At 36.4% G+C, this 24,893-nt stretch overlaps 2 protein-coding genes and 1 long non-coding RNA gene across 5 annotated transcripts; 2 read left to right on the plus strand and 1 right to left on the minus strand.

The window, feature by feature from the left end:
* Positions 1-1,482: 1,482 nt before the first annotated feature.
* On the plus strand, positions 1,483-6,104 carry LOC132285891 (serine/threonine-protein kinase AFC2). 3 transcript variants are annotated; one of them, XM_059788117.1, is made up of 12 exons: positions 1,483-1,713; positions 2,924-3,113; positions 3,574-3,600; positions 3,694-3,847; positions 3,950-3,998; positions 4,090-4,204; positions 4,500-4,591; positions 4,768-4,924; positions 5,016-5,080; positions 5,163-5,260; positions 5,355-5,457; positions 5,574-6,104. In XM_059788117.1, exons 1-12 carry the CDS (start codon positions 1,612-1,614, stop codon positions 5,721-5,723), a joined length of 1,302 nt encoding a protein of 433 aa, XP_059644100.1. In that variant the 5' UTR covers positions 1,483-1,611; the 3' UTR covers positions 5,724-6,104. The 3 variants fall into 3 exon arrangements, with proteins under 3 accessions (XP_059644100.1, XP_059644101.1, XP_059644102.1); XM_059788118.1 differs by lacking the exon at positions 2,924-3,113 and having other exon boundaries at positions 1,487-1,713; XM_059788119.1 differs by lacking the exons at positions 1,483-1,713; positions 2,924-3,113; positions 3,574-3,600; positions 3,950-3,998; positions 4,090-4,204 and having other exon boundaries at positions 3,829-3,847.
* Positions 6,105-9,349: 3,245 nt separating this feature from the next.
* Positions 9,350-10,139, minus strand: LOC132286193 (uncharacterized). The gene is made up of 2 exons (XR_009472700.1): positions 9,873-10,139; positions 9,350-9,674 (listed from the first exon to the last, which is right to left on the minus strand). It is a non-coding gene; the product is annotated as an uncharacterized LOC132286193 (long non-coding RNA).
* A 2,684-nt stretch (positions 10,140-12,823) lies between these two features.
* Positions 12,824-15,355, plus strand: LOC132285213 (cytochrome P450 71A1-like). Its single transcript, XM_059787380.1, has 2 exons — positions 12,824-13,771; positions 14,607-15,355. The coding sequence occupies exons 1-2, from the start codon at positions 12,824-12,826 to the stop codon at positions 15,216-15,218; spliced, it is 1,560 nt and encodes a 519-aa protein (XP_059643363.1). The 3' UTR covers positions 15,219-15,355.
* The last annotated feature ends 9,538 nt before the right edge of the window (positions 15,356-24,893 follow it).

Here is a 24,893-nt window from a genome sequence, read left to right on the forward strand (position 1 = left end):
TTATTTTTGTACAAAGTATAGAAGAACCAACAGCATAAAAATTCAGAAATCTAAATACGTCAATCAACACCTCCCAAGCTAAACCTGTCGATAGTATCTGTGAAATTCAGGTATTTCAAGAGGTTTTATATTGTTTTGGCAATGTATTTGATTGAAAATGGCAATTTGGAGAGAGCCCATAAAGTAATGCAATGTATGGTGATGAGTTTTGCTAAAATTGGGAGGCTGAAGCAGGTTGTTCATAGGGTTATTGAGATGTAAAACCCGGGCTTGACTCTGACTAGTAGGGCCCTAAATTGCATTTGTTGGTAATGCTGTTGAAATGTTCAATGGACACTGTAGAGATGGCAATGCCATCTTGTGTATGAGGTAGTTGTTTCAGAGGATGGGTAACATGATAATGCAATTGATAGCATCACTTATGGTGATTTGATAAGCGGGCTCTATGAATTCACGTTGGATGATGCTGGAGGCTCTATGATAGTTCAATGCTAGCGGAAGTACAGTGAGAGAGGACACTAATGCTACGTTTGGTTGAAGGAAATGATTGAAGAAGCACGGATGAAAACGTGAATAAAAGAGTTTTTCTGTATTTGGTTGAAAAGAAGAAAAAACAGGGAGGAAGTAAGAAAGATAAAATATTCATCCTTATTTTATATTTTTTCAATCCCCCAAATTTGGAGGAAAGAGGAGAGGTTAAGAATGAATAATTAGTAATTTTTATTTTTAACCTTCCCAAAAATTTAGAAAAGATATTAAATTTTTATAATTTTATATCAAATCTCATAGTATAGGATTGAACCATTCCTTCCTTTGATATCCTTATTTTCTTTCAACTAAACAAAAAAATAAAGTGTATATAATAATTTTATATTATGAGATTACTAGTATATATACGTCTTTAAGCATTTTCAAAATTAAAAAAAGGTAAAACGAATATTACAACATTACTTTTTTTTTTCAGATTTGTGTTTGAAAGGTGTTTGTACAAAGATTATTAGTGCACTTTTACAAATAGAGGAGAGTGTTTTTTTTGCACTTCTCCCTAACTTTTTTTAAAAAAATTTATTGGACGGATCATAAAAGCTTAATTAGTAAAACTAATTCAATATTTCACTAATTAAATTGAATAGAATTAAAGCTCCCACCGAATCGAATTGGATTGAATTTAATTTTATAATTGAAAAAAAAATAAAAATCCAGACTCACCTACCCCAGAATTATTGAAAAGTTTCTTGGAGGTGGTCCCACCATGCCCATCAGCGCGTTCGAATAACTCTTATCCTCGTTTAAAGGGTTAAGGACCTAACTCGACCACGGTTAAAATCAGACCGCAAATCTAACTATAGTTAAGCCCACCAAACGACAAGACTATCCATGCTAAGGATCGGTCAAACCAAGGGCTAGAAACAGGAAACGTGGACGGTCACGATTGCTTCTACACCGGCATCACGCTATGTTACGTCCATATTAGGTTGGGATTAGGGTTAGGGTTTCGCATAGATCTCATTCATCCTTCGATCATCTTCTTCTCGTCACGATCTCTCTATAACCTCTCTCTCGTTTTCAAGACCATCTCTCTAAAATCTTTCTGTGTTTTTGTGTTCGATCATGGAGATGGAACGTGTTACCGAGTTTCCCCATACGCACATGGATCGGCGACCCAGGAAAAGGGCGCGTTTGGGTTGGGACGTTGTTCCTCAGGACCCTAAGGTATCAGATCTGGTGCTAAATGTCTCGAATTTATTTAGATTTATGTTTTTTTTTCGTTTCTGTTTTGCTAGATCTGGTCAAAATTAGATACATATGTTCCCAGATCAGGTATGGATAAAGTTTGACCTTTTTATATCTAATCATTCTATGCTTGATGAGTGGAGTAATATTTTTCATTAGATCTAATCGTTTATCGATTCTTGTATGATTTTTTTTTTTTTTTTTGAATAAAAATTATACCTAATATTTTAGCTTGCTATTGCGTGAGATCTGGATTTTTTTTTTTTTTTTTTTTAGGGATTATTCCCTAGATATTTTTAAATTGTCTGTATAATTGGTAAATAGGTATTCTGAAGGAATTTGGGTTTATAAATTCGGATCTATTTGTTTTTGAAGGAAACGGGTAACTACGATAGTTTTTTTAAAAAATAATTTCCTTTTGAATCCAGCAAGATTGACTAGCATCTCAGCATGAATAGATTTATAAATTGTTACATAATTTTTTGGTTAGTTTAGGGGAAAATAGCCTTTGTTGACCTGAAATTAGCTTTTACACCATCTGTATATGTTGATTTTGATTAAAAGTAATTTCTATGAGAAATTAATTTCTATGATTTTCTCAAGGGCTTGTAATATAATATTTCAAATGGGATACAATAAAAATTTCATTTCTGGAGAATTTTTAATAATCTATTTTATGATGGAAATCATGGACCTCGAGAGAGTTCTTATCATGGCACTAAATTTTTAGCACTTAGCACGATTAGGTTTAATTTTGTATGCGTGATCTTGGGTTCAAGAATTTCAAAGAATTCGTTTTATGAGTTCCTTTTAAAGTTTGATCTATTTGTTCTTTTTATGCATCAAACAGTAAATAATCTAGAATTTGTTGACTTTAAAATGTGAGAGACAGACCATTTTTGGTTTTTGTCTTCCAAGGTTTTTTTTGTTCACTTGATTTTTAGTTCACAATCGTGTAATGGTAACTGAAAGATGTGGTTTTGGTTGTTGACACCTCTCTGTGTTGAAAGGTGAAACATCTATCTGATGCCTGAGTTGAACCTTTTTTTTGGATTTTTTCTTCCCTCTGGTTATTTTTTCTATGTGGTGTTAATAGCTGCTGAACTGTGCTTTAAAGGGTACACGGTATCAAGGAGGTAAAAAATTAATCTTATTTTTGGGTGGAACATAAATGGATACCTGTGTGTAGGCTCAGCTAGGAATGTTTTTTGGACAAGATGTTGGGAATATGACAAGCTTTGCATCAAGGGCACCCTCAGAACATACTAGTTCGTCTCTTTTTGTTAAGGGAGTGGCTCGAAATGGTTCTCCCCCATGGAGAGGAGATGACAAAGATGGGCATTACATGTTTGCGGTTGGAGAAAATTTAACTTCTCGCTGTAACTACACTTTACCACCATCAAAGATGTTTAATGTTCATTTTTTTGCCTTGATGACAATATTAATTATCCATGATTTTTTGTTATGATTTATTTGTATACGTTATATCTTTTTTTTTTTTTAATTATTTTTTTTAGTCATGGGCAAGAAACACACACCGGACCCACACACCCACTTTGTCCCATTGGGGACATGAACCTTCACCATCCACTTTGGGAGGTAGAGGAGATACCACACCACCTTTGTTATATATACTATTTCTCTTGGATGTTCTGGTGTCATCCATAAAACTTTTTAAGCATTTGGGGATCTTTTTTTTATTAAAAGAAAACTATCCTGAAGCTCTTTATGCTCTAGGGGGTTCACAATTTTGATTCTGTTTATTTTGTATCTTATATTTGTTTCTGTCATGGTTTTTTAATTCTGATTAGTCTTTTTGCTTTGTTTCAATACTTGCAGATAAGATTCACAGCAAGATGGGTGAAGGTGTGTTGTAATAGAATATTTGTTAGCTTTTATCCTTTTCTGGTGGCACATTTGTATGATATCTTTGCTAACTTGATTCATCTTTTCATGCAGGCACCTTTGGTCAGGTTTTAGAATGCTGGGACAGGGAAAGAAAAGAAATGGTTGCCATTAAAATTGTTCGAGGAATTAAGAAATACCGAGAAGCGGCTATGATAGAAGTTGATGTGCTTCAACAGCTTGGTAAACATGATAAAGGTGGCAGTCGGTGAGTGCAATTTCCCTTTTCAACTCTTTATACTTCTATTGTTGAGGCTCTAGTGGGTTTTCTCAAATTTGTGTCAATTGTTGAATGAGTTTATTCTTGCAGTTGTGTGCAAATAAGGAACTGGTTTGACTATCGTAACCATATCTGTATTGTAAGTATATTAATTTGGCGGATTGATTTCCCCAATATAACAAATTTTTTGGGGGTTAAGACTTTTGGATGAATTCAAATGGTTTCAACAGGTCTTTGAGAAGCTTGGACCTAGCTTATACGATTTTCTACGGAAAAACAGTTACCGCTCATTTCCCATTGACCTTGTCCGCGAGATTGGCAGACAACTGTTGGAATGTGTTGCATGTGTGTAGTAATTACTTGATGCTAATTTCTTTTTATTCATTTTTTGGCTGCTACTTTTTAGTCACAAGTTTTTATTTTTATTTTTCATTAGAGATAATATTTACTAATTAATACCCTTAGGCTGTTTATAGAAATCTATTGTTTTCAACATTCAAAATTTCAAACTAGGCTATTATTTGACTTTTAATTATATTTACCACTTATTACATAAGCATCTGAATTTTATGATTTAGTTTGATTCTTGTTTACCCGACTAACCTGAGTGAACCTTTGTTGGTTTAAAAAATAATTGCAGTCATGCATGATCTCCGCCTGATTCATACTGATTTGAAGCCGGAGAATATTCTCCTAGTGTCTCCGGAGTATGTTAAAGTTCCAGATTACAAGGTAAGATATAAATAAGGTTTGTTTTTAAATATTTTAGTAGGATAGAGGGAGAACGAAACCGACCTTAGATTTAAGAAATAATCGATTATATAGTTGACCCTGAGTTTTTGTTAGAGACTTCTTTTCTTCATGTTAAATTGAGTTGGGATCTCATTGTCTTTGTGTATCTATATTAGGTGTCATCACGATCACCAAAGGATAGTTCTTACTTTAAGAGAGTGCCTAAATCAAGTGCCATCAAGGTCATTGATTTTGGTAGCACAACTTATGACCGCCAGGATCAGAGCTACATTGTATCAACACGACATTACCGTGCACCTGAGGTCATTCTCGGTAGGTCTTCAATTTTTCGTCTGTCAGTCATTTTCTATGATAAGACAGTAAAGGGAGCGTACAAACTTATTTTTGATTCATGGTTGTATAGGGCTCGGATGGAGTTACCCCTGTGATGTATGGAGTGCTGGTTGTATCCTGGTGGAGTTATGCTCGGTATGTTTATTAGTGATGGTGTGAGTCATATGTGTTGTCTACCATAGTTTAGATTATTTATACCAAACACACTTTGCAACAGGGAGAAGCGCTGTTTCAAACACATGAGAATTTGGAGCATCTTGCCATGATGGAGAGAGTTCTTGGTCCATTGCCGCAGCACATGTTGAAGAGAGCAGAGTGAGTGATTTTATAGAGAACCATCTCTCAGATCTTTTATTCCTCTCATTTTCAAACTAGTGACACCTTCGAATAATTTGTCTGTCTCTTGCAGCCGCCACTCAGAGAAGTATGTCAGGAAGGGTAAATTGGATTGGCCAGAAGGTGCCAGCTCTAGAGAAAGTATCAAAGCTGTTCTTAAGCTACCTCGCCTCCAGGTTTATAAATGTTAACGCATTCAGTATTTAAATATGAACTTCAAAATAAGAATACTTAGGCCTTGCCCGAAGATTTTGCTTAGCTAAATGCATGCGACATTTTGTTTTTATGGCAGAACCTCATAATGCAGCACGTAGACCACTCAGCCGGAGATCTCATACATCTGTTGCAAGGACTTCTTAGGTACGACCCCTCGGAAAGGATGACGGCACGTGAAGCCCTCAGACATCCTTTCTTCACCAGGGACCTTCTTAGGAGGTCCTGAGCAGTGAGATAAACGAGTTGTCACCATTTTAATTCATGGGGATGGATTTCGGGGCATGGTAGAAGAGAGCATGGCACCCAGTTGTCTGATTGTTGCCCGCCCCACCAAAACATGACAAGCGGAGAGGGCTTTCGGCTGTAAATACAAAACGTCTTCTCCGCAAACAACCTGAAACAGTATTGATGAATTGTAGATTGTTGTAGTTCTGACTGATTCTTAATGAACATGAGTTCAGATCCTCAATTGAATGAACCAAAAGTGAAATTCAGTGGTTTATAGGTTTTTTCTGTTTTTGGTTTTGTTTCTTCAAATTGAGCAAGTGATGTTATCCAATTTCACTAACCCGATTTGCAATTTTATTGTGTTGGTTTTACCGTTTCAGACCCGTCTATCCATTCTTAACTTTTGTTCCTAACTGTTTTCCATTGTTATCATTGCAACAAAATTGGTAGAAGCTGGTTTTTCCCCTTGCCTTGGTTGAAATTTGGTTGGAAGGAAGCTTTGAGGAAGGATGAATGATAGAAGGCTGGTTTCCTCCTTGGTTGGTTGAAAGGAAGGTACTTAAAATTTCTGAGCTGATGGAAGAATTCATGCGCAAAAGAGGAAAAGAAAGAAAAAACTATATAAATATGTAATACTAAATTTAGTCTTCAATTATTTATAAATATTTACTTTTTATAAGATTATGTGATGAGGGTAAAAAAAATAAAAATAAAAACTTCAAAGCTTAAAAAAAATTGCCCATCCATCCCTTCCATTTGGGACCCAAAAAACAAAAAAAAAAACCACAGGAAAATCCCTTCCATTAAAAATGAAGATGAGGTGAAGCCTCTAATTTCTTAAATATTACTTATCCATCCTTCTTCTTACCTTTCAATTTCATATCGGATCATTTTACATGATAAAAGATTTTATTCATACATCATGTCAGCTTCAAATCTTCTCCGATGCACGTTTTTGATGTTGTTCTATATATAAGTTTATATATATATATATATGATAAGTATAAATTTTTTTTTAAACTTCAAGATATTTTATGAAAACAAAATGTGAAAAACGTTGTTTGAACTTTTTTAGTGGACAAACATTTTGGGACAATACAAAAGAAAAGATGAACAGTTAAATTAGAATTGAGGGAGTACTAGTTAAATAGTTTCAAAAGTATTCTTGTCTCACATCGGATTTGGGTTGGAAAAGACTTGGACATGTAAGGATAAGTATGCATCACTATTCAATACCTTGAGTTTTTGAATCAGATGAAAAACGTCTAACCAGTTACATTGGTGTCAGAGTCAAACCCCTTCGTGGGAGGGTATCCTGGTCCACACCGGGCGTCCTTTTCCCATATGTTTACAGTCTTCTTTTTTTGCAACAAATGTGTATTATTCAAATCACATCAAAGTTTTTTTTGGTGTTTTGCTTATTTATTTATTTATTTATTTATTTTATAGTATATTGGCAGCATAAAATACGAGACAAAAATGCTTGCCAAACAATCTGAGGGATATTCCACCTGCTCACTTAGTTACGAAAAAGACAAAGTTCCCTTGAACTGCTATTGCATTCCGACAACATTTCCAAAGAAAAATTTAAGAGGGAACTTATTTAATAGGGGTATCGTCGATGACCTAATGCTTTTGTTGACAACTTTGGAAAGCCTGAAATGCAACTTTGTTCGAGAAGGTAAATATTGAGCCTAGAAGCATTTCTCGTTGGCAACTTCACAGTTTTGGGAATTCTTAGATGCATTAACATGATGGAGCCAGGATTTAAAGTGACGGGGCACGGTGCAAAAAAAAATTATACCATAGTATATATATATGTAAATAATATAACAATTATAAAATTCAAAAGATGAAAAAGAAGAAAATTATTCAAATATACACTTTAAAAAAAGAATTTTAAGAAGTAGAAAAGAAAAAGAAAAAAAAAAATGAGAGAGCTTTAAAGCTCCGTTTGTTTTGACATAAAATATTCTTTTTGGAAAATATTTTTCTTTTTCAAGTAAAGTATTTTTTTTATTATTACTTTGTTGGTATTTGGCAAAGGTCTAAGTTGAGGTTGAGGTCGAGTCCATCGGGCGGGGCATGTAAAATAACTTACCAAAAATTGATCAATAAGTTATTTTTGTTAAATTTTAAATTTTTTTTTTCTTTCATAAATATTTTACGACAACTAAACACCATAAAATATAAAAATATTTTCTGAAAAATGTTTTACGTCCAAACAAATGGAGCCTAAAAGTAAAAAGTTGAGTTTCAATTGAGGAAGGACTTTTTATATTAAGGAAATTTAAGAAATTTGAAGAGTAAAAGAGAAAAAAATAAAATAAAGAGATAATTTTAGAAATTACAAAATTTAGGGGGCACTGTATAATATTTTTCCATATATATAAAAAAAAATTATTACATATATTATAGAGTATGGCCAGGGGGCACCCCTAGCCCTTCATTGGCTCCGTCCTGCCATCCAAAAGAAATCTTCTTCCTTTAACGGTGTTTTCAAAATGGATCCCTCCTTCTACTGAGGAGATTAAATGCAGATTATGCAACGTAGATGCAGTTTTTTCAGTCTCATCATCTATGGGTGGAGGAGAGGCTGTCTATAGAAATCATGAGGGCCAGTTGTTAAAGGTGATTGTACGTGTTTGGTCAATTCCCAGCCTTGAATGCAAAGGCGATGCGTCTTCGAAAAGCAATGAAAATTGATTCCTGTTGGTTTGAGTGTGATTCGCTAGAGGTGTGCAATGGGGTGTTGGATTCTAAGGATGCTCATATTCAGGTCGATTCAATCATCTCAGATATCATATTATTGCTTCACAAACATGCCTCCGTTCGTCTTAATCAAGGTGGCCCATGCAGTGGCAAAGCTTTTTAGAAGCCATGTGGTTGAGGATTCAGTCTTGATTTTTATCCCACATGATATTGTCGATTTGGCAAGAAGAGATTTGTGAATGGTTATTGATTGCTGTTTGTTTGTCCAAAAAAAAAAAAAATGTTAAAATTGTTTGTCTTTTTCATAAAGATTCACACGGAACCCTCACTCATTATGTTATTTTATTAGCCTTAGTGAAGCAAATCTGCACTACTCTTTCTTTCCATTCAGTGCACGTTTTCTTCATTTTTTTCTTTTTTCTTAAGGTGTGAATACTCTATAATTTATCATCGGATGCATACATTTCCTATTTCACATATATAGAATAATTATTTATAAAAATTTCTAAAAATTTATTTAAGAGTAGCTCTAACAAAATTCCGACTCTTATTATGCAAATTGTGAAGTAAGTCTTTACCATTAGACTAATGACTCCTCAGCGTTGGTCATGCACGCCCTACTCATTAATTGCATATAGTTATCCAACACACCTTTTATAACACTTTTTTCTCCATTCACCGGCACAGGTATCACACTATCACTAAGCCGATAAATTTGAGCCAACTCAACAGGACTCGATTCAGCAGAAGAACAATATCATCACCAGATTTGATTATTACCATTGAATAGCTTATAATAGATTTTTATTAATAATTAGAACAAATTGTCCAAAAAAACAATAATTATATATCATCACCACATTGATTATTACCGTTGAATATATAATGATTTTAATTAATAATTAAGGTAAATTGCATAAAACCTTCCTTCACTTTCAAAATTTTATTTTTTTCACAATATTTCCCTTAAAACAAAAGGAACTAAAATCCTTACCAACCATCCAATTATTACAACAATTGTCATGACTCCGAATTTTCTAACAAAATCCTCGATTTATTCAAATCCAAATACATCAAAATACACATAGGATCTAAAAAAAAATACTCTCTTTTATACAAAGTCAATTTCTTCAAATATACAAAATAAATTCTCCAAATAAATAAATAAATCCTGCAACGCCGACTCTTCACCCTAAGCTCGTATCTAGCAATCCCCGTTCATCTTCGGTAACTGAATCTAGAGGTTGGTGAGACAAAAAGCCTTAGTAAGAAAAACCATAACAAGAATTTTATGGAGGTTTAACAAAACAGCTTCACAAAATATACATATCTATGCGAGTATATAAACAAAATACATATGTATTTAATAAAAACATTTAATCAAAACTATTGAAACAAAACCACTCTATGTCATTCAAGGTATAGAGAACCCTACTCTGAAAAAGAATTTTTTTCTCACTGGATCATCAAAGCTTCAAACCTCCGGTCCGGCCTCCTCTGCAACTCTCGGCCTCTCACTGTCTTTCAAACTCACTCTCTCAATCTTCTCTAATTTTTTTCTTTCTTTTCTCAAACTCTCGTCTTTCTATCTGCAACTCTCTCTGTATCTCTAATTTTTCGTTCTAGTTTTGCACACACACAAAGTCACAAGCACCCAATTATATAGGTAAATTGTACCAACACACCACTGCTACCACCAACAGCTCACCATCACATTTACATCACCCGACAAAACCAAAACTTTACTCTAAATAGACCACCCACGCGAAGAAAATCAAACCACAAAGAAATTTGGCCCAGCAAATCTTCAGTGGGCCCCGCAAGTATACATTACCATCATCACACATCCTTTCTCTCTCTTCCCACTTCGGCCACCTGTTCGCATCTCCTCCACACCTTCTCTTTCTTATCTCCTACCTTATCACCTTCCAATAAAGGGTTAAATGCAAAAAAACCCCCTAGACTATTAGAGTTTTGCAACAAACCCCCATGAACTACAAAAAACCCCCCTAAACTATGATTTTGTTGCAATTTACCCCATGACGTTAGCTTCTGATGCCGAAAAATTTGAAAGACCAGATTGCCCTTGTAATACACTACGTCAGTTTATACCCTTCTTACTTACTTCTTCTTCTCTTTTTTTTTTTTTTTTTTTTTTTTTTTTTGGCCAAAACATTTTAACACAACTAAGATACTTCATATGCCGCCGAGCAGAATATTTCTTAAGGACGCTTTAGATGAACGACGGCAGTGAACCGGTGATACGGATCCGGCGGCTGTGGCGAGAGAATCCCGGTTTGTACAGTTTAGTTGTTGAGCTCGGCCGGATTCGATAAGCTCAGCCCAGTTGTTGCCAGCACCGGACTAGCCAAAGACGAAGTTGTCGGGGAGGAAAACCTGGTCGTATGGTCCGGATAAGAAGCTATCCACATCATGTGCTCTGCACACACCACGTGATCGGCCAGAATCGATCCTGTACTTTGCCCACACCACCTCCCAGAACTTGGTTCCGATTTGGCGACGGCGACGAGCTAAAGTGGTTGCAGCGATGATGGATTGAATCGGCCTGTGGATGATGGATTGAATCGACCTGTGGATGAACTGCAGCTGAAGTGGCGACAGTGTTCGACAATGAAGTCGTCGTCAGCAGCAGCGGCGGGGAATTTGTGGCAGTTGGCCGGGAATCGTCGCCGTCCATGGTGATCCGCGTTTTCTTCTCCGACCACAGCTGCCGCTACCATAACACCATTGCCGCCTCCACTAGATCCATCTCCTCCTCCGACCACAGCCCCCGCCGTCGCCACAACACCACCATCACCTTCACACACGACTTTCCCCACTTCTGCAATCAGGATCGTGAAAATCAGATTGGAGAAGGTTGTTGATTCATACGGATCCATCTCCTACTGTTTATATATATATGTGTTTATATATATATATATATATATATATATATATATATATATATTTGTTTGTTTTGATGGTGATTGAACAGATTAAGAAAATCAAATTGGAGAAAGTTGTTGATTTCGGCAATTGGAGAAGGAATCGTGAAAAAATGTGAACGGAAAAAGAGGAACAAATTCATACCCAAATCATCCGCACAGAAGGACAATTTGGTATTTTCATATTTGGAAGGGCATTATTGTCCAAAAAATTTAGTTTGTCTATCGCGTAATTCTCACGCGCCCATTTTTGGACGACCGGTGGCCGGATGGAGTGATCGGCAACAAAATTGTATAGTCTAGGGGTTTTTTTTTACAATTTTGGTAGTTCAGGAGGGTTAGTTGCAAATTTGCCAATAGTTCATGGAGTTTTTTTGCATTTAACCCTCCAATAAATAACATATATATATTATATATATATATATATATATATATATATATATATAAATAAATGAAACCAAAAAAACACAAACCAACCCATTACTCCTGTGGAACCCGCGCCAATGACTAATTCATTATTTCTTTTTTCCACTTTTCCTTTCCCTATTCCACATTTCGGAACCAGCTGCATTAGCATTTTGACAAGATATATATTATGTATAAAAAATCAAAAACCAAATCAAAGACCCATACAATGTCATACAAGTGGGACCCAAAATTAACATTACAACTAAATCTTTCCCTTCTCCCTTTTCCCACGGCTGGCCCCATCCTTCAACATACTATATATATATATATATATATATATATAATAACAACCACAACTAAAATAAACTCAAAAATAATAACAATAATAATAATAAAATTATAAATTAAAATTTAAAACATCCAGTTATCACAACAATCTCTAACATTAGTTAGCTTTATAAAATTTAGGCTAAAAAGTGGTGACTTTCACGGTTTCACCCCCTTTAAGTGATGTTATAATGACAAAAATTTCTTTTAATAAAAATTTGGACAAATTGTATAAAATCTCCTCCACTTTCAATGTCTGACACAATACCCCTAAAAAAAACCTTAAATTAAAAGAAAATTTAGATTTTCTTTAAAATGATTTTCATTTTAAATTGTTTAAAAAATAGAAACTTAATATATATATATTTTTAAAAATTGCATACTACTAAAGTGACGTTATAACGACGAAAATTCACATTAACACAAATTTAAGATAATCTGATATCACCCACAAGTGGAAGGGAAATAAAATGATATGCCCCCTATATGCATTAAATAGTTTGCTAATTCACCACACCATCCACATTTTTATTTCATTCTTATTATTAGAGATCTACCCTGCTTTTTGAAAGATTTTCTTTTTTAAAATAATATATGTTCACAATCAACACAATATTTTTGGACTCGTTCAACAAACAGCAATAGGAGAATTCTATAAATTGGAGAGATGTATTTTGGTTGATTTCAAGTTAAAACAAGATAGACAATGGCTCTTGTACAATTGTTGCAGCAATGGTGCCAAGAGCTAAACAAAACAACACCACTCACCACTCTCTTTGTTTACTCCCTTCTCCTCCTCTTTCCTCTCCTCTTTCTGCTTAAACTTAATAGCGGCAGAACCAAACTCAACTTACCCCCTTCTCCTCCCAAGCTACCTATAATCGGCCACCTCCACCGGCTAGGGACACTACCTCACCGGTCTCTCCGAGCCCTAGCAACCGAGTATGGTCCCTTAATGTTGTTACAGTTAGGCCATGTTCCGACCCTCGTGGTCACGTCTCCTGAGATGGCCAAAGAGATCATGAAAACCCAAGACACAGTTTTTCTAAATAGGTCCAAATCATGGGCTGCTGATACTTTCTTTTATGGAAGCAAAGACATTGGGTTTTCCCCACATGGTGAGTATTGGAGAATAGTGAGAAAGGTGTGTGTTTCCGAGTTTTGGATCCTCAACAAAGTCCACTCTTTTAAATTTGTTAGGGAGGAAGAAGTGAGAGAAATGATTGAGAAGATAACTAGTGCCAGTATTGATAGAGCTACAGTCAATATTGGAGATTTGATGGTTAAGATCACGAGCAACATCATTTCAAGATGTGTTCTTGGTAGGAAGTATGAGCAAGGACTAGAAGACGGCAAGAGAAGCTTCGGAGAGTTGTCAAAGACATCAATGCAGCTCGTAGGGTCTTTCTGCTTCCGAGACACTTTCCCTTCTCTAGGATGGATGGATGTTCTTACTGGCTTGGCTAAAAGAATGAAGGAGACTTTTGAAGGTTTTGATGAATTCCTAGACCAGGTGATTGAAGAACATAGAAATTCACAAGGCAAGTATGATCAGCCTGATAGGGAATGCTTTATGGGGACTTTGCTCCGTCTACAGAGAGAAGGCACACTAGAGATCAATCTCACTCAAAACGACACTAAAGCAATCCTACAGGTATCTCTCTAACCCTTATCTATATGTATGTATACAAGAACTATAAACAATTCAAGTAGTTTGAAGTTTTTAACATTTAAGCTGAATAACACTTTGCATGTGTAGAAGATTTTTCGTTCCATCCTTGAGAGAATATCCCGGTCCTTTGTATAGTTATGTTACGTTCGAATCTTCAAAGTAGGTGAAGTACCTTACTCTTATTCGACATATATTGTTCGAACATAGGCATGTATATGTGTCACTTTTGGTTTAACATACACCTAAAAAATATTTAATTATTTCATTTTATTATATTACATTATGTGCTGTTGTGGCTCAAATTTGGTTCTGGGTAACGATCCGATGATTGAGCTTTGTGTGGGCTCAAGCCCAAAACTTATGACCCGTTTTTCGCTTATGGATCATGAACCTAGTTAGCTCTCTTGTTGCCCGATATATAAGAGCGTTCAGGATTTTAAGTGAGATATTGAGAGACACGTACTGAAAATTGCAGAAAAGAGAGTGAGAACGAGAGTTAGGGTTTGGGGCTAAAACTTGTAATTTCTTAATTTTGGCAGAGTGAAACATTTCATCAGATTTTCATTGTGGTCGTAGACACAACTTATGCGAATCACGCTACATTTTTATGTCATGTATTGTGCTTATTTTTTTGTCATGTTTCGCGATTATTTCTTGTTTCGTAGTTATTCGTCGTAACATATTATTACTTCAAATGAGTAAAAATGTTTACTTGTCACTATATTATGTAAAAACACTAAAGAAGAAAATAAAAATATTAACCAACATGAATATTTAAGAAGTGTCTAAAGCTTTTAATTCTTTTTGCCAATTACAGGATATGTTTGTTGGTGGAACCGATACAATTGCAACAGTCATGGAATGGGCAATGGCAGAGCTGGTGAAACAGCCAACTTTGTTAAAGAAAGCCCAAGAAGAGATAAGAAGAGTAGTGGGAAAGAAGTGTAAGGTGGGTGAAGAAGATATCAATCAAATGGATTACTTGAAATGTGTCATTAAAGAGTCTCTAAGACTACATGCCCCTGCTCCTTTCCTAAACCCTAGAGAATCATCTACAAGTGTGAAATTGGCTGGTTATGACATACCTCCCAAAACAAGAGTATTCATCAATGCATGGGCTATTCAAAGGGACCCCAAATTATGGGACAAGCCAGAAGAGTTCGTGCCAGAGAGATTTGTTAACAACCCTATTGATTTTAAAGGTCATGACTTCCAATTCATCCCATTTGGTGCTGGCAAGAGGGGTTGTCCTGGGACATTGTTTGGGGTCACAGAAGTTGAATATGTGCTTGCCAATCTCTTGTACTGGTTCAACTGGGAATTGCCAAGTGGTGCAAGTAAGGAGGATTTGGACATGAGTGAGGCTTATGGGCTAGTTGTTCACAAGAAAACTCCTCTCCAACTTGTTCCAGTACTGCACTCTTCTTAAAGTTGGTTGTAGATGATCAATCATTTCCCTTCTTTGTATGGGCTTATCATGAATTGATTCTGTACTTATTAACTATAAATGTGTTTGAATAAATGGGAAGGAAAGGGAAATGAAGGATGTACAATAAATAAAATGAGTTGTTCATAAATAATCAGGTCTCATAGTGACGAGCATTTATTTATTTTTATTTTAATTTCAAAACGGAAATTACATACTTGCTGTAATGACCCAAATCCACTGGATCTGGATCATTAAGCGGGTCCTTGCTTGACCCTAGATCATCCAAGGGTAACATGGTCCTTTCACGTTAAATTTATATTTTTAAAGTCCAACAAAGACAAAATGGTCATTTGTCACAGTTCTAATGGTTTAAGACTCAAAGGGCATATTAGTTATTTACTTATGTAGCATAATAATTAATGTATAAATCCGGGGGCCAAACCGTCATTTTTGTAATTAAAATATAATTAATGTATTTTATTTGGGTCATAAAGTAAATTCTCACAACTTTAGATAGGTGGTAAGAAATAATTAGGAAAACCAAATAAAAAATGTATGGAACAGGAACCGGTCAATGTATATACATTACATGTAAACTGGTTTGGGGCGTGTATAATGGAAAAGCCCACTGCCAGGATATCGGTCTACGTATGGAAGGCTACACCTTGACTGGTTAAAGACTTGTACAGTGGAAATGCTCATTGCTAAGATACGGGTCGACGTGTGGGAAATTTGCGTCGATTGGTTCAGCTCATCCGGTCGACGTATGGGTTTTACGTCCACTGGTTGGGTTATCCTCACCCAAAATGTCACTGTCTAAAGGAAACCGAGATACACCAACTTCAACCACCCACACCACTACATTCACGTACATGTTTAAATACATTTCAACACCTAATACAATAACAACAACCACATTGTTAACATAATTTACCACACGTTACTTAAAATACACTAAATGATTTAGTGTGATTAAAACTTAATTACATTTCCCCAATGGTCATATACAAAATGAACCTAAATATATCACTTATTGCAAAGTAATACATCTTTAGTCAACACTTTACAAAATTAGGCCCAAATACAAAAGATAGCAAAAGAAACATTTTCCAACTCCGAGCTAAGATTGGGGTGGTTTGCTACTTCTTCTTCGTGTCTTGAAAAATGTTAAATATAAAAGGGTGATCAAATTGCTCAATAGGTGGTGCCTAAGACACACCTCTTATAGCACCGTGAATCCAAATAATGAATAGAACAATAGGGAGTGGGGTCATGCTAAATCGGGGAAAAATACAATATCAATTTCAAGTTTAAAACAAACAAATGTCGTGCCATGAATGCAATGCCATGCATGTTACTCCCCATTTTCAGAAAACATCCATCGCTTCACAAACTGTTAATATAACCCGTCCTTTGGTGACTCCGCAGCGATACGAGAGAAGGATTGACCACTACCCCTGACCCTTGGTACCCCTACAGCGTCGTTTGGGGCCAGATGGCTCAACCACGCTAGGGCGATCTCCCTAGTTCCCTCTAGATTACATTAACACACCGGCCCTTTGGTGACTCCACGGCGACCGGGTTTTCTCAAAATCCATTTAATCAAAACATTTCCCCAAAAATCTCTTTTTCATTTATTCTAAATCATTTTCCTTCATTCACGCCGCTTGGTATGCATGTTTGTCTCATGCTTTCAATGCTATGGGAAAAAGGGATTTTATACAACACAAATAAACATGTTTTACAAAAATTCTAAGAAAATTACACATGCTTTCATATATCACTTCTATCAAGTTTACAACATAGTAGGCATAGAAAAATCAACACTTAGACAAGAAAATTAACACATAAGTAAGTTTTTCATATAATTCAATTAACACATATGATCATAAACTTCATATACAACATTTACATCCTCTTCAAGACAAATAACTCAAAATTAAACATGTTTTACAACAATTAATGAGAGATAACTCCTAAAGGAACAAGAAAAACATAAATTAAGAACCCATACCTCAATTTAAGCAAAAAGCCCCGATTTGTGCCCTAGATCCCAACTCTCCTATAGTGCACCAAACACGAAATTGCTCCAATCAACTTATAGATCTCGTCGTGGGCTTCAATTTGCCGCAAACGGCACTAAAAAATTCCAAAGATTGAAGGAGGAATCAATTTCTAAAGTTTTGATTGAAAAAGAAAAAGAAAAAGCAAAATAAAGGGGGTGAGAGAGAGAACCAGTGGGGAGAGAGAAAGGGAAGGAAGAAATGAGGCCTAAATGCCTCTTAATTCAATCTTTAACATGATGTGTAGACCTCACCAAAAATTCAATTTATTTTCCTTTTTATTTTTAGTTTCATTATACACCATATATATATATACTTATACACATTAATTCACCTTAAAACACATTAAATAAAATAAATATGATGCAAATGAATCCAACCAAGATCCCTGGATGCAACAATTTCGGTAGCGAGTCCCACATGTAACCGTCCGGCCCGCAAAATGAAAAAAATGCAAAAATGGAAACCTTGGCATTTCAAAGAGTCTTGGACTCAATGAATTGTCCCAACCAACTCTCGGATATAACCGGTACACCCCACAGTGTCCGGCAGGCAAAACGAAAAAAGACAAAAATGTCTTTGCATGAACGAAAAATTTTAGAAATTGGAAAATGACGAAAAATGGACACGTTACAAACTACCCTCCTTAAAGAGATTTCGTCCTTGAAATCTACCCTCTTTATAGAGAAAGCTCACAACCACACACTTCCCGAGAATACCTCTCGAACCTCGAGACGATGAACTCGCTGGCATTATTGCCTTTGACACCGGACGTCACCAGTCAATCACACACCACTGCCACCAAAACCTAATGTGGTTACCTATCTCTCTCTTCATTAAAACACAAGACTAACAAGACCTTACACCTGACTCAAAACAGACATCAGTCTATTCTACACAGTCACAAAAGGCTCTAAAGACCGAGAAAAGAACAGTCACCAGACCACCGAAAAGATAATATCTAACCTTAACACATCCTTTAAAAGATACACTAAACCCTAAACAAGGAATCATGTCCATCTCTCAATCAATCTCAATTCTAATCTACACATCCTTGACAGACCAAACACTTGCTATCTAATACGTAGCCACACCACCACATAACCGTACCAACGACTACTAATCGCACTATATGATAATCATTATTCTTAATAACTTCAAGATGATTAAACAATGAGTCTCCCAATGACTGCATAAACATTAGTCACTAAATAAGTAAAAGGCATTATCTTGCACCTAGGGCACAAATCCTCAAAACAAAATCCTTAATAATCAAACGGATTGGACACTTGGTCCCACCTAGCATACCTCGTCATCCGAGACAAATCGCCTGAATTCACCCCATCACACTGACACACGCCCAATATTATACTCTCACTATTCGTGTTAACTTAAACAATCATTAACCTTTGACCCGACATCGTGCTAAAGAGGGATTGATTTAAGAGAAATGGTTGGCCAGGCCATACTCATCCTCGATCTGATCTCAGCACAGACGTCGTTCTTGTCCTCAGGTCCACACCTCAAATACAATCTCACACAGTCCACAAAACAATAACGAGATCCACTCATTATCAATCCATCACTCCATATAACTTCAACAACTATACAGTCATATACCTATTCTCATAATCTCAATCATACCTCAACCATATAACCATAACAAACAAAACAACAAGGCACCAAATGTCTCAATCATTGATCAGCATCAAAGCTTCGTAATCTTCTCATAATACCCATACCAGGTAAACAACTCCATAACATCATTCAATTCAATTCTTACCTCGTCAAAATGCACAATGCAACTATCTCATGCTTAAAACCTCAAAACCAAAGTCAATTATCCCATCATTCCTCAATGGAGTGCCACATTCACCAATCACGTAATTCTAAGGCGATGTCGACACTTATCCTCAAGACACTGTTCCTATATAAAAACATCCGAGTGCATGACCCACATCACATCACCTAATCATCCTCAGCTGCCGTTCACGACACATCCCCTAGCCATCACCGCTAGTACAAGACACCAGAAACATAATTCCCTATTTGGCAACTCGTGTCTCACACACCACCGATCAAGACCACTTTCAGAACAGACACTACTAAAACCAAAGACTACACCTCCCTCCGTGGGAATGAGTCGACCCATTCACCCAAACCTACCGGTGAACTCTGACAGCGTCACAAACCATACACAGGTCCGTCTACCCACGGACGAGCACAACTCCGAAAGAGAGAACAAGACTTACGACAATGACGTCCTTGCAGGACTAGAACAAATGGAAGGGTAACGATCCCACTCTCACAAGAGACTAATGACTCGTACCTGAATACAACCGATACCCTGTCACACGTTCCCAACTGTGGACACCTAGTCTCACTTGAGATAAACTAAACCCCTTACACATAAAGAGAAGAACCAACCAGATACCTGTATGGAACTACGAACTCAATCCTAAGCGCCCTCGCTACTAACAGACTGTCATACACCATCAACACTGGAACCTCGCATACGGTACACTACGATACCTCTGCTAACCAAAACTAATCAGGTAAGAGTATAGACGCTCACGGCACACCAACCATAAAATGACACTCAATCACCGTGCACTCGAGACCCGTGACCTCAGTCACAACAACCTACTAACTCTTTAAAAGATAAAGATGCCTATATGGCAACACCTCTCTCTGGTTTTAAAGACTAAGCTGATCACAATTGCCTCAATTGGCGCACAATCACATTACATAACTAACAATACCCAACAAACAACTCATAGTCCCCAAACTATATTCAGATCATATCTCAAATTGTTTCGCTCATCAGCGCTAATCATCACACCATAACACCTTTAATACCATTCTTGCCGATAGACAACTCGGACCCTTCATCTCACCGGATCATCAAGTCACCACCAAGTGATTCTTCCTCAAACATCTTTAAGACAACACCATCGTAACAAGAAGATGACCATTATTCTCAATACTTCCCACAATGATCACTATTTACCACTAGAAAAGAATATCCATAAGGCAATGCTATGCCAACAAATCCTCAAAACAAAAATATGAGCATAAAACCCAGAATGCTCAACACTCAGCTATCTCTTTAATCACTTTTCAATACAAGAACCTCGAGTTCCAACACCTCCATGATCATCCTTCCTAAAATAACTGCACAACTCCAATCCCCCGGAAACAACAAGCTTCCATTACCAACCGCTCCTTCAAAAGTAACGCTAACTCGACATAAAAACACACATCACTCATGATACCTGACACCATAGTCAACACCCGCTATAAGAAAATAAGAATCCTACGCGGCAACGTTACATGAACAATCCCTAAGAGGGACAACAGACACCACGCCAAACGGTCAACCACAAACTACACTCTACGACAACTACAAAATGGTGGTCTCTCATTAGTATCTAACTGGACACTCAAGTCATACCTACAACTGACCTATCCAACCAAACAAAAGGGTACACAACTCCTACGCCCCTACCATCATCATCTCCCAAACAATCGCCGTGACTACTATCTAACACAATAGAATGTCCACATCGATTTCATCTGAGTTATGTGCCTACAACTCGCCCAGTGTGGTAGCCTTCTGGTCCAACCTGCACATGCTCATGCACACCCGCCCATAGGGCCACAAAACAAAGAAATCAAATAGAACAGGTGACCAAGCCCAAGAGGTCACTCCTCACACTGGCTCAACACAATCTGTGACCAACACTCTATGGTCACCAAACAACATCACACTAAACTTCTGCCTTCTTTGCTGGGGATCAAAACAAAAGGTGCAACTTACCCATTTCGTCACCAACCCCAAGTCAACTTCTACTCTTATTCCCAAAAAGGCAATCTAAGAGACAAACTCGCACCTTAAACATCAGTGAACTTCTAAATGAGAATCCAAATACAAACCTTGATTAACCCGCACAACACCCAAACCTCACAAATCATACACTGTATACACTACCTCACGTTCTGTGTCATCAAATCAATTCTGCTCACATGAAAGGAACCCATGACTCACATACCATACCCCACGATTCCATCATCCCAAGAGTCCACTCACTATACCGAGGAAACACAACATAAACTCTCTCTCGTATAAGAAAATGAGGACTTCTGTCCCAGAGGACACCTAAGATCAAACCCTTTCACCGTTACTAGTCTCTAAGGAAAAGACTCATAATGGAACGACACGTCCAGATCAAATTAGACTCAAAAGATCGTGGTATTCACATCACCCCTGCTCACAACGCTAATACCTTTTCCAGTCATAGGTGACAACTCATAGATCTAACACAATATAGAAACGCGCATGCTATACAGTTACATACTAAAAACATAGCACCTACTTATGGATTATTTAAGTCAGTACGATACACCTATAACACATAAGCATGCGTGGTACTTAGCACATAGTTATACTCATCATATAACATATTTTATAACTTTAACACTCGTCATCTTTACACATATATAATATGCTTGTACAACAATAGACAACTTAGAAAATAAGCACATAATCGGGTAAGTATACCCATATACATGATAAATAACTCAATTAATAGACACCTTGTTATTTTAGTATGCTTTAAAAATTTAACCATATAATTAATCTCATAAATATTATCACTTATCATGAAATACTTAAGCATGCTTTAACTCAACAAGTAATTAACACATAAACAGGTAAGGAGGTAAACAATTAGGCATGCTTCTTAAAAAATTAAACACTTAGCACATAAGCATATAAACATGCAATTCAACTCCCCATGCAATCCTAGGTAGGCCTCTACCCGTCGTCTTATTGGTATTCGAACCATTGCTCTAATATCAAATTTGTAACGATCCAAATCCACTGTATCCGGATCATTAAATGAGTCCTTGCCTGACCCTAGATCATCCAAGGGTAACACGGTCCTTTCACGTTAAATTTATATTTTTAAAGTTCAATAAGGACAAAATGGTCATTTGTTACAATTCTAATGGTTTAAGACTCAAAGGGCATATTAGTCATTTACTTATGTAGCATAATAATTAATGTATAAATCTCGGGGCCAAACAGTCATTTTCGTAATTAAAATATAATTAATGTATTTTATTTGGGTCATAAAGTAAATTCTCACAACTTTAGATAGGTGGTAAGAAATAATTAAGGAAACTAAATAAAAAATGTATAGAACAGGAACCGGTCAACGTGTATACATTACACGTCAACTGGTTTGGGACGTATACGGTGGAAAAGCCCACTGCCAGGATACCGGTCGACGTATGGAAGGTTATACGTCGATTGATACCGGTTGACGTGTGAAAAATTCACGTCGACTGGTTCAGGTCATCCGGTCGATGTATGGGGTTTTACGTCGACTGGTTGGGTTATCCTCACCCAAAATGCCACTATCTGAAGGAAACCGAGATACACCAACTTTGTTACCCAACCACCCACACCACTACACTCACGTACATGTTTAAATACATTTCAACACCTAATACAATAACAACAACCACATTCTTAACATAATTTACCACACGTTACTTAAAATACACTAAAGGATTTAGTGTGATTAAAACTTAATTCCATTTCCCCAACGGTTATATACAAAATGAACCTAAATACATCACTTGTTGCAAAGTTATACATCTTTAGTCAACACTTTACAAAATTAGACACAAATACAAAAAATAGCAAAAGAGACATTTTCCTACTCCGAGCTAAAACTGGGGTGGTTTATTGTCCACTACTTCCTTTCCGTGTCCTGAAAAATGTTAAATATAAAGGGGTGAGCAAAATGCTCAATAGGTGATGCCTAAGACACACATCTTGTAGTCCCGTAAATCTAAATAACGAATAGAACAATAGAGAGCGGGGTCATGCTAAACCGGAAAAAAATATAATATCAATTTCAAGTTTAAAACAAACAAATGTCGTGCCACGAATGCAATACTATGCATGTCACTCCCCATTTTCAGAAAACATCCATCGCTTCACAAATTGTTAATATAACCTGTCCTTTGGTGACTCCGCAGCGACACGAGTAAATGATTGGCCACTGTCCCTAACCTTTGGTACCCCCGCGGCGTCATTTGGGACCCAGATGGCTCAACCACACTAGGGCGATCTCTCTAATTCCCTCTAGATTACATTATCACACCGGCCTTTTGGTGACTCTACGGCGACCGGGTTTTCTAACCAAAACATTTCCCCAAAAATCATTTTTTCATTTATTCCAAATCATTTTCCTCCATTCATGCCCCTTGGTATGCATGTATGTCTCATGCTTTCAATGCTATGGCAATAAGGGATTTTATACAACACAGATAAGCATGTTTTACAAGAATTCTAAGAAAATTACGCATGCTTTGATATATCACTTCTAGCAAGTTTACAACATAGTAGGCATAGAAAAATCAACACTTAGACAAGAAAATTAACACATAAGCAAGTTTTTCATATAATTTAATTAACACATATGATCATAAACTTCATATACAACATTTACATCCTCTTCAAGACAAATAATTCAAAATTAAACATGCTTTACAACAATTAATGAGAGATAACTCACAAAGGAACAAGAAAAACATGAATTAGGAACCCCTACCTCAATCTAAGCAAAAAGCTCCAATTTGTGCCCTAGATCCCAACTCTCCTAGAGTGCACCAAACACGAAATTGCTCCGATCAACTTATAGATCTCGTCGTGGGCTTTAATTTGCCGCAAACGGCACTAAAAAATTCCAAAGATTGAAGGAGGAATCAAGTTCTAAAGTTTTGATTGAAAAAGAAAAAGCAAAGTAAAGGGGGTGAGGGAGAGAACCAGTGGGGAGAGAAAAAGGGAAGCAAGAAATGAGGCCTAAATGCCTCTTAGTTCAATCTTTAACATGATGTGTGGGCCCCACAAAAAATTCAATTTATTTTCCCTTTTATTTTTAGTTTCATTATACACCATATATATATACTTATACATATTAATTCAAAATCACTTAAAATACATTAAATAAAATAAATATGATGCAAATGAATCCAACTAAGATCCCCGAATGCAACAATTCTGGTAGTGGGTCCCACACGTAACTGTCCGGACCGAAAAATGAAAAAAAATGCAAAAACGACAACCTTGGCATTTCAAAGAGTCCTGGACTCAATAAAATGTCCCAACCAACTCTCGGACACAACCGGTACACCCCACAGTGTCCGGCACACAAAACGTGAAAAGACACAAATGCCCTTGCATGAACGAAAAATTTCAGAAATTGGAAAATGACGAAAATTGGACACGTTACACTTGCAATTATATTATAATGTTTTGTTCGGTAGTTAGAAAAGAAGAGGTGTGAAAAAAAGATAGGAACAATGAATCAAACTGTCATCAAACTTTCTGTGTTCAATAGGGAGGAAACAATAGGAGAAATGATAATAGGAGGGATAAATTATATTTCATTCTTTATAATTTTTATCCCTCCAAATATGGGCAGAAGAGAGGAGGACAAAATAAATTAATACTGTCCTAAATTAAATATTTCTCTTCCATTATCTCCTAATGAACATAATAAATTGTGATATTATTTTCTTCTCTTCTATCTAACTG

The sequence above is a fragment of the Cornus florida genome, unplaced genomic scaffold, assembly GCF_030987335.1.
Source record: "Cornus florida cultivar Cherokee Brave unplaced genomic scaffold, ASM3098733v1 CherokeeBrave_3.0.0_Hap2_Chr11, whole genome shotgun sequence".
Classification (NCBI taxonomy): Eukaryota; Viridiplantae; Streptophyta; class Magnoliopsida; order Cornales; family Cornaceae; genus Cornus; species Cornus florida.